The sequence below is a fragment of the Sander vitreus genome, chromosome 9 (assembly GCF_031162955.1).
Source record: "Sander vitreus isolate 19-12246 chromosome 9, sanVit1, whole genome shotgun sequence".
NCBI classification, from domain to species: domain Eukaryota; kingdom Metazoa; phylum Chordata; class Actinopteri; order Perciformes; family Percidae; genus Sander; species Sander vitreus.
In genome coordinates, this window is record NC_135863.1 from 8,480,036 (window position 1) to 8,495,100 (window position 15,065).

The 15,065-nt window shown below is 41.6% G+C and overlaps 1 protein-coding gene across 5 annotated transcripts in view; it reads right to left on the bottom strand.

The window, feature by feature from the left end:
- Window positions 1–610: 610 nt before the first annotated feature.
- Window positions 611–15,065, bottom strand: part of pde4ba (phosphodiesterase 4B, cAMP-specific a) — a 146,497-nt gene continuing 132,042 nt past the window's right edge. For 4 of the 5 annotated variants that reach the window (XM_078258561.1, XM_078258562.1, XM_078258563.1 and 1 more), the window contains 8 exons: window positions 10,501–10,594; window positions 6,905–7,188; window positions 6,632–6,796; window positions 5,910–6,009; window positions 5,626–5,780; window positions 5,386–5,508; window positions 4,549–4,731; window positions 611–4,424 (listed from right to left, as the gene is read on the bottom strand). In XM_078258561.1, the coding sequence (XP_078114687.1) occupies window positions 3,987–4,424; window positions 4,549–4,731; window positions 5,386–5,508; window positions 5,626–5,780; window positions 5,910–6,009; window positions 6,632–6,796; window positions 6,905–7,188; window positions 10,501–10,594 (1,542 nt within the window). In that variant the 3' untranslated portion in view covers window positions 611–3,986. Of the gene's footprint in view, window positions 4,425–4,548; window positions 4,732–5,385; window positions 5,509–5,625; window positions 5,781–5,909; window positions 6,010–6,631; window positions 6,797–6,904; window positions 7,189–10,500; window positions 10,595–11,480; window positions 12,025–15,065 lie in introns of those variants that run through there. The other variant, XM_078258565.1, reaches the window with a different exon arrangement.

Genomic DNA, 15,065 nt, shown 5'->3' on the forward strand with positions numbered 1-15,065 from the left:
CAGTATGTAGTCTTGTAGTGAATATATTTGGCTTTTGGGCTTTTTGTTGGAAAAAAACAAGCAATTAGAAGACGTCATCTCGGGCTCTGAGAGTTTGTGATAGGCATTGTTTTCACTTAAGTGACATTTTATAGACCATTGATTAAAACTTTATATATATATATATATTTGACAGATGAATCAATAAGTAAAATTGCAGCAGTAAATCGGCTGCCTCTTATTTGCTGATGTAGTTTCGCTATGTTGCAGATTAATATCTTCACGGGTTGTGAGATGCAGCAGATGTTTTTGTATTGGCATATTGCTTGGTCTGTAAATTGGTTCACAGCTCTTTGGTCAGGTTGGGTGTCAGCAGCAGCACAGACCTCAAGAGGCCACTATCAGGGATTTTAGACTATTGTTGGTAGCTACTGTTTTACAAACTAGAGGCTCTTTTTTTCAGCACAGGATCCAGGTGCTCACTATATACAGTTTTGTATTGGGACACAGCCTAATGAAACCCAACAAACCTGTTGGAACCCACCAGTAGCATGATTGTGACCCAATTTATTGTTCAAATCCAGAGTAAAGAAAACTAGGCTATGAGGGGGAAAAACTGCAGAGACAGAAGTAATATATTCATGCTTTGCTTTTAATCACTTAATAGAAAATGTATTTCAGATTTATTCTTGAACACAATATACAATATAATACCATACATTGTGTGAAACATTTAATAACCCACCTGCAACAACTGGCGGACTTGAACATATTATTGACAATTTAAAAAAAAAACCATCTCTCATGCAGATAGTGCTAAATCTGACTAACCATTTTGAAACAACTAGGACCAAAAAAGCTTGAACATAAATAAACAATGTTAATACTGACAAATTTGAATTTCAAAACTGCTAACAAGTTTGGTCAGAAAGAGTTCACACATTAGCACAATCAGTTACATACGATCATGTTTTGTTGTTATTTCAGAACGATTCACGTCAGTGCCGGGTGTATTGTAGCATGCTACCAATACCGTCCCCGTGTTATCTACTTTTACATGAAGTGCGTTAAGTGTAAAAGGAGACAATCGCTTTGTGTTTGTCCATCAAACCTGTATCTATCTGGCCTCATATATCAGCAATCTGCATTCAAATGCTGGAGCTTAGGTTGTGTGACAAATTGCTGAGAGAAAATAAGCTATTTATCTACTTTGATACCAAGCATTGACTAGGCTTCTGTGTTCCTTAGCTAGCTTGTATGTATCCTATATCCAAGCACATGTAGTTTAACATGTCCTCTATGTCGCCTCTGGGTTACCAATTTGCTGCTGTCAGATGAAAACCTTGTAGCTTGAAAAACTCGGTTAAAAATAAAAAAATAAAAAGTATCTAAGAAATGAAATGAGGACATTCAAAGTCCTCTCCATTCTGGCTATTATTTAAGAAATGTAACTAAACTTACATTTCACAGAGAGAGAAACAAGAGTTTCATACCAAGAAAACTAAAATATTATGATTTCAGGTGATGCCAGAGTGGGAATATTTTTGGTTTAATATTCATGCATAATACGCTTAATATAAAGTGTAAATTGTCTTGTCTGTGACATTTCATTAAAAAGATTAACTTTTATGTGAAAAGAAAAAGTTAATGTTGTAGTTACAAGGTTCTCATGTGACAACAACAACACGTCTCTTTAGCTGCTGCTCTGCTGGGCTCTCAAAACATTGTGCGAATATATACTTAGATATATTTATATATATTTATATATATAAAAAAACAACATATAATACATATATAAAAAGACTCTAATCCAGAGTCTTCTACACATTAGACACCACCACTTCCAGGTAATGCAAGTGCATATAAATTAAAATAGATTTTACACTGAACCAGTATTTCTTATTTACAAGCTTAAAGTATAGAATAAATACACACTGTTATAAACAGCAAAAAGGACCAACTTGAGCTCCTAGCGACAAACAGTAGAGACAAAGGTATGGAGTGATGGGATAAGGCCTGATGACAAAGTCAACACATCCAAACACACACACATACAAAACCTTCTATACATTCATACATACATGCTGCACACAAACGATTGCCACTTAAGCATGCTGGAGTGAAATTAGATGAAGTACCTTTTGAGTATACCAGTAAACCAATGTGAAAATGGGGAGATGTGATTATAGATGCAACTAGAACATCCATAAAATCTGTCATGGAAGCCACAGGAGCAGAAATGTAAGGTCTGCAAACCATTTTCAGAAACACAAAGAGGCGTTTTTTTGGTCTGTTTCAAAACTAGAGCACCTAATTATCATCTCTTTTCTGATTTTTTTTCCCAGTATAGTCTGCCATGCTGAATCCAGCAATTCCATCTGTGCCAAATCCCAATAACCCGACTGTCCTGGAAACCTGATACAGCCGAGGGGGAGAGTTAAAAAAAAATCAATTGACGTCAATGAGCAGCCGCTGCACTTGAGGGATTTTTATTGTGAGGAAGAAATAGCCTGATTGTTTTGGGGTCGTGTCCGTGGAGCCCAGAGGGGTTTGTAAACCATGTGAATAGTGGCGCTGATGAGGGCCTGAGAGCGCCTTTCAGAGAGGCAGCTGTAAGAGCACCTTTAATCATTTGGTCTGGGCCTGATTGCAGAGGGGTAGGGGGGCGTTACATCATACAGGTCTGGGGTCAGGACCTGTTCTATCTAACAGGATTATTAAGACTGCAGCATACCTGTGGGCTAAAAATAGATTCACGGCTGTTGTGCATTTCGTCCTTGGCAGACTTCATTTCTGATTTTATTATAGATCTAAGCAGCTTGTTGTCATGAGCTGTTTGTATTTCTGCTGATTTCACCTTGTGGTAGATTCATGTTGGTTATGAAGGTTTGAACTGGACTAACCTTTTTTTCACACCAACAACGATTGGATGCAAAAACAAAAAGACAAAATCGTACATATGAAATGTCCCAATAAATTTACACTGAAAATTTTGCAGGAATATCTGAATATCTAGAATATCTACCATATAGTTGTAAATGTAGGATTTCATATCCTTGCTGAGATTCTGCATTAAAAGTAAAGTTCTGTTGTGATAAGGTAGGAAGCCCCCAATGGTCTGCAGACCAGAGAAAATATGATGTACAGAGAGATGGAGTATGAAAATAGATTATGTATTTAAGTGTCACTGTGACATTCATTGACCGACATCTGATAGAGAAAGCAACAAACTAAACATGTAACATGAACCATGAGCGTCTGAATTCCACGTGTAAAACATTGTGCTCAGATTGAAAAACAAATGTGACAAAATGTGCGCAAAATGTTAATGGTTCCCTATTCAGATGAGTTTGTCCAAGAGTTGTTTGTCGACATTTGTTTGGATTTCTCTATTGCCCAATACATGGAAGACTGTTCTCTTTTTAACATATAAAAAAAGATTTTGCTCTTTCAGATAGGAAAAAAAACATTTCACAGACATACTAGTGTGTTCAATAAATAAAAAACTATTATAAAGACAATAGTAAAAAAGGCACACAAAAGTCCTTTGACAAATGGTACAGGAAAAAAGTAAACACTTTCTCTTGCTATACAAATGTGTCTCCATCATTAGATCTTACTCTATGCTACTTCTAGATCATATCATATCTGTAAAAAAGTCTTAAGGTACAAAACTTCTCTCAGTAGTGTCAATGTCCATTTAATGCCAGTCCAGAAAAGTAACTATTTCCAAAACTGGCCGAAATCCTTCATCTTCCACCCTCAGTCTTGCCTGTCCATCAAGACTAAAATGTTCGCAGTAATTATTTCCTGAGAACTCTGAAGCCGCCTCACTGAAACTGTCCGTCCGTGTCTGGCTTCAAACACCCAAGTGCAAGACGCCCCTGTGCGGGACCAAACTAAGCCCTTGCTTCTGTGGGCTTATTAAAAAGCACAGCTGCAAGAGGATCGCCCCTCTTTTGCCAAAAAAACTTTCAAATCACCACGTGAGCCTGATGATGGAAGCCCTATGTGTCTGTGGGCGATGCCTCGTTTGTCACGATCTCTATTGCCGGCTCCATCATGCCGCCCTCCTCAAGCTCCTGACCGTCCAAATAGTCCAGGGGAGGGGAACGAGAATCTCCTAGACTATCCTCCTCCTCTTCTAACTCTTCTTCTTCCTCCTCGTCCTCCTCTCCTTCGCCATTTTTCTCTATTCCATCCAAGTCCTCCTCCTCCAAGGTGAGCTCAAACTGAAATTTCTCCCCGCCTCCCTGACCTCCAGTCCCTCCACTGTGTCCGTGCGTGACCTGGTCGTAGAAGGGTGGGGAGGGACTCTGGGGGATCATGCTTTGGTACCAGTTCCTGTTGTCCTCCAGGGTGTCCAGAATGTCCTGGGCGTCAGGGTGGACCAGGTCGGCCCAGGTCTCCCACAGAGGGTGGACAATGTAGTCGATGAAACCCACCTGGAAAGGAGTAAGGAGGCAAATTAGAACTGGAATTTAGATTCTTTAAAAGATTTGTTGCACATATGTTGAATTTATACATCCTTGTTGTGCATGATGCAGTTTTATGTCCTTGATTGCCTACCTGGCTCTTCTCCACCGAGGCTGTGTGTTTATCACACATGGGGCTGATCTCCATTCCCCTCTCCCTCTCTCTGTCTCCTTGGTGGAAGAACTCCTCCATTATCCGATCAGTCCACTGACGATACAGCTCCAGGGACTTGGTGGGGTTACTCAGGTCAGCACAGTGCACCATGTTACGCAGCACCTAATGAATAATACAGAATTGCAATTTAGTAAATGCTTGTATTGGGCTCAACATTTTCAGTATTTTGTTAATTCCCCAAGAAATCTCTAAATGTATCAATGTTCATTATTTAGTGGAAATTAGATAACAAATCAATAATGTAGGTTCAATTATACTTTAAGAAAGCATTTGTAGTGGAAAGAAGCTGTAGTTTCCCGATGCATTTTTTAACTGTTCTACGTACGGGGGGGGGGTTCTTTTGCAGAAAATTAGTCAAATCTGGAAACAATGAGCCTCTCCAATGTACAATCCAATATCTTGAAAACAATACAGCCAAGTGTGGTAAATTACTTTACAACAATTAGATTTAGGAGAAATTAGATTCTCGTAGAACCGGCATTTAAGGCTAATTCTATAATGCGCTTTGGAGTGAGAAAAGGTGTGACGGGGGGGAGCAGAGGTCAGCTATGTAGGAGGCAGGCTAATGACCATTGGCTGAGTAACCTCTGCCAACACTGGCTTTTGATTAGCGCTATTAAAAGCTGGGAAAAGAGAGATGGAGGGCTTACAGTATGTCCAATCACAAACTCCCAGTCCATATAATGTAAGATCTTTTGTCTTTTGCTGTTACCATTACTATTATTATTTTTTTCTTTTGCAAGAACCAACGCCTACCTGCATCCTGTCGGTGTAATTGTCTAGCAGCAGCACTCCAGAGCTCGTCACCTTCTTGGTCTCCACCATAGTCTTCAGATCAGCCAGCAGACTCATGTGTTTGGACATGTCAGTGGCCAAAACCTGAATAAAAGAGAGAGAAAAAACCCTATCCTCAGCATCCGGATCATTTGACGAGGTGGACTGATTGAAATTGATGACAGTAGAAGGGAAAAGAATATGAATCAGGATACATCTTACCATGTCGATGATCATCTTGCGGAGGGACTGTCGCTGCTTCTTGTTGAGGTTCTGGAAGATATCGCAGTTGTCTTCCTGTAGTAGCTTGAATCCCACAGCCAAGTGATGGTTCTCCAGCACAGACTCATCGTTGTACATTAGCGCCAGCTCAGAGTCTGGAAAGGTGTTAAAAAGAGATATTAATATATATTTTATTAGCTTGTTAAAAGCACCAATTTATATATTTTAAAACAAAGCAACAAATTAACTGACTCAGTCCTGTGATGAGTGATGTTTTGACTTACTGGTATTGATTAAGAATTGGTTTGATACTCCAGGATGGTCAACATCATGGATAGCTGCAGCAAAGATGGCTGCTAGGATCTCAAGATCTGTAAAGACCGCCTGAGAAAGGGTGGGAAAAAAAAGATCATTTAATTTTTTTTGAGGATAAAACAAAAAAATACCAGAAAAAACAGACTACTTAATACATTTTTTTCTCAGTCAAGTAACAAGCTAGCTGTCTGCCTTTCCGTAAAATGTAACTGTGAGAGAGCATAACACTGTGTCTGCTGGCTTTGATAAATGAATGATAAAGAGCCAAGAAGAGTAAATCAGAAGCTGAAGTCTGGGGCGTTCTGACCTGACTGTATCCTACTAGCTAATCCAATTTAAAGAGAGCTGTGAGAACATGCATGTAGGAAAAATCTTACAAATAAGGCATGGAGAGACGATTGTTGGAGGAAAGAAGGGAAGTTCCCTGAGTAAGGGGAGGAAAAGATGATTAAATGGAAGGATGTTGAGCTCTTCAAAGCTGGTGTGGCTATCCAGGAAAGTGGCACATAAGGTAATGTAAGAGCTAACTCCTCTAATTTAGTTTTTCTTTATTTCTGTGGACGCACACTGGTACTCAAATCAGAGGGAATTCTTTAACCTCCAGAGTTAAGAAAGATCTACCCCAATTAGATAACAAAACCCCGATGTGAGGTATTAAAAACAGAGTACAATACTTTATATTATAACTTACATCCAGGGCTGGAGTGGAGAGGAGGATGTGTGTAGATTGGGCTACGTCGGCAGCGTGCAGGCTGTTATGGTAGGCCACATCTGAATGGTAGTGATCTTCCAATGTCATCATGTAGGCCACCAACGTATCCACGGGGATCTTAAATGTCTTTAACAGGTCTCGCTCCTAGAAAAACAACATCATAACAACATTTAGGAATAATTTGAGTAGTAATCAAACAACAATTATGTGAGTGAAGACACAGCAGAATGCAGAATTTCGGACACTTCTTACCTGGAAGATAGCGTACATGATGCAGGTAAGAGGCCTGCTGTGGGAGTACTCCGAAACAGTGAAGATGTTCAGGCCCCACTTGTTGAGGTCCTCCAGCTCCTTGGACAGCAGCTCCTCCTTATCGGTCTTGACGCCGAAGCGTGATATGCTGCTGCCGGAGAGAGAGGGCCCATGGGAGACCTTCTTGACTCCGCTGATCTGTGTCATCAGCTGCTGCTTCTGCTGCTTCTTCTTCTCTCGCGTCTTGGATGTCGGCGACGGCATCTCCATCTCATTCTGTTTGTCTGAGGGAGGGGACAATAGAGATTTGTTGTTTTTAGTGTGGACATTGTGAGGAAGGAGTGGTTAAAATTCCCTGTTGACCTCATACAGCATGAGTCTAATAATTTAATCTACTTCTCAATAACAACTGAGAATCAATGGCTGCCCGAGGACCCAGGTGCACTTGCACTATAGAAACACCTGCAGCTAGTTAGCTCCTGAGGGATTTATTGATTGATTCATTCATCATCTGTGCCTCCATTCATTTGTTCATTCATGCTGCCCTGTCTTCCACGTGCAGTCTCTCTCTGAGCTCCTACTGTTAATTTGTCTCTGTCCCTCTTTACCCCCCACCATCTCTCAGCAGGTGGCTCACATCTGAGAGCTGGGGCACCTACACAGTTAAGGCAGCTCCATAAAGTTGGCCCTTCAATAAGCTGCTCCATCTTCCGCAGCTTTATCAAATCACATAGTGTAGAGTGGGATTTCTATGTTTGGTTTATTTAATTTATAAGTTTCTTCAACCACATTTAGTGTGGCCACAAAAAAAGAATGTATGTAAAGCAAGTATGAAGTCCAAAAGTACACCAAAAACCTTCAATGCTTTCATGTAATATTCCTTTAGAAAAAAACTATGCCAGTCGTCACACTTTATCCAAAAATAAACATAGAAAACATGCCAAGTTTCCTGTAATAACCAACTAGGCCATTGTGTTTAGTGCAATCACAGAAGAATTGAATGAAATCCTGCAGGGACTGACTGGCTATCGGCACAAATGTGAGCTGCGCACTGATCTATCAAGCCACGACTCAGCTCATTGCTGGCCTATCAGCCTTCCCCTGTGGAGGGTTATTCAATTACCAGCTGTAATTCAAATAATCACTCTCTCTCTCGCACTGTTTTCTCTGCTTTTCTATGGGTCTCTCTCTTCAGTCCCCCAGTGGTAATTGAGAATGGGCAATTAAGCGCTCTCAGACGTGTTGCGTGGGAAACAAGGGGAAGAGCAATATATTGCCCTCTAATTTATTACAAGCCATCATTATCACCACTGCTGTGTGGTGTTTGTGTGGCATGTTAATGTGTTTGAGATCAGATTGTGAGACGGACAAGTTTGCCATGTCATTCCTATCATCCATTTCTACATAAGTAAGTGCCAATATACGCCATGCACTCGGTTTCACAGTTGACTTGATACGAGTAATAAACTGCTCAGGAGGTTTTTTGCACAGTTAACATGATCCTGGTATCCATGTTCCACCTCTCGGTCACATTTTGGCCTGTAATGTGTCAGCCGGACATGGGCAGTCCTTTTTATTTGTTTTTTCCTCCCTCTGTCTGTTGTGTCTCACTTTTCTCTCCTTTGCATTTAGCTCATCTTATCCTTTCTTTTTTCTCAATTTAGACACTGATTTACAAAGAAAAATTAAGCAGCTGAAGGTAAAATCTTATGTATTTTTGCTCTGTTCTTTCTCTCCAATTCTCCCTTCTCCTTCCCTCTACTCTGTCACCTCCCACGTTTATTTCGATTTCTTTTTCATCCTCCTCCATAAGCTCTCCTGTCAGAGACGCAGATGCAGAAGGAAGGTGGGGGGCTTTTTGGGGCAATTTCTTTCAATGTATTCCCTAAACTAGGTGTGTTCTGCTGCTGGCCGATCAAAGGGAATTGTGACAGAATGATGTTGCGAGGACAGCTGTGGCGGTGGAAAGGCACACGTGAATGGCCAGCATGCTGTTGGCCAACAATCCTTATATAGATAGAAAGTCATAAATCCTGGTCTGAAATGGCCCGCGATGAGAAACTCTGGGATCTCTTTATTTATCTAGGGAATTATCCAGGCTCCGTGATCACCGTTTAAACAGTCAACAGTCTGCCTTTCCATCAGCTGAAAAATTTTAAACCCAGATACAATAAAAATAAGAATGACCTCTGCAGAACCAGACATATGGCAGGAAAATTTAATTTCTTTGAGTCGGAATGGATGATTTTATAATAAAGAATTATAAAGCAGAAATAAGTGCATTACTGACGTGATACTAATCTTAATGGATGGAAGGATTAAACAGTTTTACTGGTCAGCTGAGGCCAAACCAGACCAGCCGTGTTCCCTCGGGCCACCCCCTCCCCCCACTCTTCATTAATGTTCTTTCTTTCTACCGCCAGCAGGGGAATCCTGATTTCTTTATCGAAGCGATAGTCATCTCTGTCTGGAGAAGGCGAGGGAGAGGTGGGGGCACAACAAGGTGTCCCTGCTGACAAAGATGCCCTAAGACATGAGTCACGGAATCTGCCGAGCTCATCTCCCTGCCAGCAAAGGGGGATCCTCTGTACCTCTATTTTCTCCCTTACTGCAGTCAGCTCCCTCCCTCCCTCGTTTGCTTCTTCTCCGTCTCTCCTCAACCCTCCTCTCGCTTTCTATGATCTGGCCGTGAGGGCTCTGAGAACCGCACTACACCGGATCAGGATGCCAATTGATCGGAAGCACAGTGTCTATAAATAATTAACTTAACAACGTCTAGGTGCATTCTGTCTGCCTTATCCTTTTTGTTTGTCAATCTATATTTCCTTTAAGTCAATAATTCACATGTCTATCAACTTTCAACTTTAGATGTCCTCTAGCTGTCGTCGCGCTTCTCTGGAAATATCACATTTGCCAAAAGCCAACTTTATACCTATTTGCATAAATTGGTTGATTGTCCCACTAGTGTTGGTTTCAATATTTATTTTCCCTTACAGTGACTTAATCATGTGGTTTTTGAACCAGGGTCATGAAACATTTTGTAGAAAAATAGAAGAACACATGTTTTTAAATACAATATAAATACACATATATTTAGCTCACGCCATATATTCTCAGATCTCAAATGTGCAACCCACACTGACAGCATCCAGTTCCAATCCACTTACTCCAATTCTGGCTAACAAGCTCCCTTGTCAGTCAAATGGCACTTTTTACAGTAGCCAGCCACCTTAAATGCCTTTTTGTCTTTTAATTCTTTGAGAAATTTACATTTCTTACATACATTTTTATGGCCATATTGAGCCTGATTCCATAAACATCTAGACAAAGCTTAATGGCGCAGTGTTTTATGGTACGCCCCCACAGAAAAGCCTGCCAGAGCAACTTGCACAGCTTACCATCATGTACTGAACCTCCACAAAAAACATTGCAGCAAAACAGAGAAGTGGGGATCAGTGTGAGCTGTGGATATTTGTATTTTTGGATGTATTTTTTGGGTCATATTGTTCTGTGGTGATTTAACGTGGATTATAAAAAACAAATTGGTGAATTTGTTTGTGTGATTTTGAGTGCATGTACACAAGACTTTCATTTACCTAGGAAGGTGTTGGAGATGAATTCAGAAACCTGATTGCCAGACCGACTCATCTCAGATAGGTGCGTCAACTCCCGATTCAACATTCTCTTGAACTGCAAGAGAGAAAAAGGAAGAGGAGGGGAGTGAGAGAGAGAGAGAGAGAGAGAGAGAGAGAGAGAGAGAGAGAGAGAGAGAGAGAGAAAATTTCGTCAGTTTCCAGTGGGGGAAAACCTGGGCGAAATTATGGTACAAGATTCCATGGAAAATACAGCAGTATTCAGTTTCATTGCACCAGTTAAAGAATATTATTTAATGACAGCGTAAAATCAGTGGGGGGACACATCTTATTTCCTCCTTCATTTTCCCTGAAATTAATTAGGGTGCGGATCATTACTTGTTTTACCAGTGTGAAAGCCATCACCTTTTAATACCACTCAATTCATCCCCGGCAACCAATTTACAGTCTTATTACACTGAATCACATTTCTGGGGCCTATTTAGCGGTTTCACTTGCGTCATTGTGCAAGAATTTCAATGATGTCAAGAGGAAAATCTGCACACTGCTCCCTACATTCCTCTTTGTTACATTTTGATGATTTTCGTGTACTCTTTAAATAGATAAAATAGATGAGGGAGACTGATGCATTTGACAGTACACAGAGACCCGGGCACTGCAGTAGCAGCTGTTTATGACAGACTGATGCATGCGCATGCACACACATACAGACTAACACACATATACAGACACACAGAGCTCTGCAGAGGGCTCAAGATGGAGCCTGAGCCAAACAACACTATTCTGTCAGACCCCCTCCCTCATCATGATGGAAATATCTTTTGGTGCAATTAGGCTAGCACAGTAATCTGAAAAGGCTACACAAAAATCATTATCAAAATGCCAAATATCTATAGAAATGGGCCTCAATGCAACTCAGCACAGAGAGGTACAATGAAATGGGTGCGTTATCCCGACAAGCTACGTAGATAAGCGCCACACACCTTAATGTAACCCCAAGACACCGACAGCAGGTAATTGGCTTCAGGCATTTTGGACCCCGTTTTCTCGTTCCTACACAAAGCCAGAACTGTAATCCAATAGAAAAAAACAGAGGCAGACGAACAGGATTCTTTCAGCGCCAAAAAGGACAAAAAATCCTTTCTTCTCTCCTCTTGTGATTTTCTTTTCAGCAGCTAAGAGAGCAGCTTGATGATGGCTCATTGTCCCTCTCAGCAGCAGAAAAGGGCCAGCTCTGAGTCTCCATGCCTGGGGATTGATAGCTGAATAGATAGATGTAGGAAAAAGTAGGTGCTGTAAACAAGCTAGGTGAGAAGGAGATCCAGCAGGCTCGGTGCTTCGACTGGAGCAGCAGCAGCTGGAGCTTTGAGCTGGGAACTCTCAGTGCACTGATGAATTATGGAGGAGCGAGGAAGGGAGGAGGAGAAAATGACAATGATGGAGACAGGAGGAGGAGGGAGTGAGGCAGCGATGTTCATCTGACTGGAGGGGGGGTTCCTCCACTGGATTTGTCTTGCTTCGCTGCTCTTACTGCTGTAGTGCTTACTCCCCCTCCTACCCTGCTCTGCTCTCTCTTTCTCTCTCTTTGGTTCCCTCCCTCCCTTCCTCTTCTGTCTCCTTTCCCCTGCTGTAGTCTGCCAGCCCCAGCAACACGCTCTATTCAGAACACATGATTTGACAGAAAGTGGGGAGAAGGGGGGAGCCCTAATTATGGCTTGGCATTGGTGTATAAACCAGGTTGTGAAGGGAGGTTTGAGTGACTGACATAATATCCAGACTTAGATTTCAGGTGTAAGAGTTGCTCTTTTCTCTTGTTTTCCAGCTGTGCAACCGCTGCACAGAAATCCCATCCTTTTCAATTCCCAGCCCCTGTAATTCGCTCTTAAGGCATTTTTTATGTCAGCCATTGTGAAGGAATGTCATGGAGCTGTACAGCTATGCCTTCCCTCTACAGTAAAACAATGAGGGTTGATAAAGGGGATGGGGCACGTTTTGAGCAATGTGAATGCACATTGACTGTATTTGTATCGCCATTATCTCTCTAATCATCCTCTCCCTCTTTTGAGTCTTCTGTTGTCTCCTGACATCCCCCATTGTGGAGAACTCATATGCCTGTTCATTATCCGCATCCCATAATATTATTATTATTATTAGATGCTGTCAGGGTGTCTGTGGAGGGCTATTTTTAACAACTGAGAGACAACCAGAGAGTGGGGAAGACGGTCAGAGAAGAGAAAAAAAGAAAAAATAAGAAGGAAAGATGGGAGATAATTGCATCCTTTCCCAATTTAGGTGACAACAACCCACGTTTTTCTCTCTCTGCCTGTGAGTAAGTGTTTGTAGGCCAATTGCCAGAACACTGCAACGCCATGGCAACAGCATCAGGCGGCCACTGTAGGGCTGTTTTGAAAGGAGAGGCTTCCCCTTTTCCTTCCCAGGCAGACATGTGGTGTAGCTGCTGAGCTGTCACGAGGACACACCACACACATCGCCTCTGCTCGCATCCACCGTTCTCCCCCTCCTCCCCTCCATCTCTCCCTCACTCTCTACCACTTACATGTCAATTTCTCTCCCGACTGCCACTTGCCAACACAGTCATCAATCTCTCTGTCTGTCTGCCTCGCTGGCAGAATCAATGGGCTGTCCTTGGAGCAGGTGTTGATACTGCTGCAGTGTACAAGGCTAGGGCCACCTGACTGGAAAATACTGTTACATCAGTACCACCGGCCAATTTTGATGGTGCTGCTTGCGCTTTTTGTCAATTTTGTCATGACTTTTGTTTGTGAAACCCCTCGAAAATATCCACAGTTCTTGTCACTTCAGAGCCAATCCAAGGGAAACTGTAAACAGAAGTTCCCAGAGAATCTCTCTGTCCAACGTGTTTGTGTGCGTACGAGTTGATGAGGGAGGGAGATCAAAGCTTCCCCGAGAGGATCCCGGATTATCCTCCCACTGAGGGAAAGAACCAGAAGCAGGGAGGTGGTACACACCCGCAAGAAAAGGGAGAAAAAAAAAAATAAAATAGAGAAACAGAGGAGGCAGCTCTTTATATAATAGCTCACTGCATAATATATAAAGAAACCAGAAATAACAGCGGGGGATGTCTCTCTGCAATGTGTTGAAGAGCCAAGTTTCTCCATGGGCTAAAGAAATGATGCAGAGACACACACACACACACACACACACACACACACACACACACACACACACACACACACACACACACACACACACACACGCATGCACCTACAAAAGCTATTATCTACAGATAAATACAGTTAATGCTGACATATGGCATGTTTTACACACTCATGCCCATTTGTTTTTGTATGAGTGTGTTATTAACATTGTGTGTTTAATGTTACTGTTCTTTCAGGGGCAGAAGGGAAGCCTCTTTACCTCCTACTGACACCATGACGCTGGCGGAAGATTAGCCTCTCGGAGCTCTGTGGGTATCTCTTCCTCATATACCCACGTACTATATACTGTATCTATTATTTGACCCATTCCCTTTTCTCATCTTAAAGTGTCTTTTCTGTCCCTTTTGTTTGTGTGGTAGATTATTTTTTAATTGCCACAGTTTGAAATGCTTAAACGTGTACAATTGTCAGCTAAGGCCTGAATCACAAGAACAGCTTCTTTCTCGTCTAAATTCTTGCTTAAAATAATTTTCATTGTGGTAAAGTGGAGTGGTTCAGATTGAAGTTGTGCCTTTGAGCCACTAGTGGGTGCACTACGCTCTGCTGTAGAGCAGCCTGCTCAGTGTTGAGAAAATTGACCTCTCAACCCTGCAGTGACAGAAATGCACAACCTGACTTATGGATAAACCCGTTAAAACCCGCCTTTTCTATAAAATATAAAAACAAAAACATTTTTGTGAGGAAGTCTTAACTAATCTGAATTTACAATGATGAGAGTCAAAGTTTTGTAGAGAAAAGCAATTACACTATGAGGTTTTTAACCCTTTCAACATTACATTTTTCATTTAACAACTCATAGCTTCAATTAAAAAAAATCCTAATTACCATGAAATTATGTGTCTTCTTTACCATCTCAATTTTCTTATTTATATCAATTTATCAAGATAATCTCATATTTACAGTATGCAACGACGGTGACTTATGCAATCATTCTTTCTTCAGCAGCAAACCTATGGTGGTTGTGGTTTATCTCCTCCTCGCTTTGGCAAAAATATGACGCAGGGCGGTAACATTGGTGCAATGGCAAAGACTCACAGTGACATAACTCTGTAAAGATCCTACCTACGTATGAGCTACAGATGATTCTGAGAGACGGCCTGACAACCTCTCACTTCCTCTGACTCACTCACTCATGTTAGTGTGTCTGTATGAGAAAGACTGTATTCCTGCGTATCGGAACCTATGCAGTAAGATGTATCAAAAAAGAACGGTCAGCTTTAAGAAACAGAAGAAAAAAAACAGAGAGGGATAAAAGTAAGTAAGTTTCTCAGTTAAGTGATTCATTCTCATCACACCTGGCTGTTCAAGGCCTCAGAGTCAGATGTGGTGTGCAACACCATTTTTGGCTGGAGAAGAACAGTTAACAGG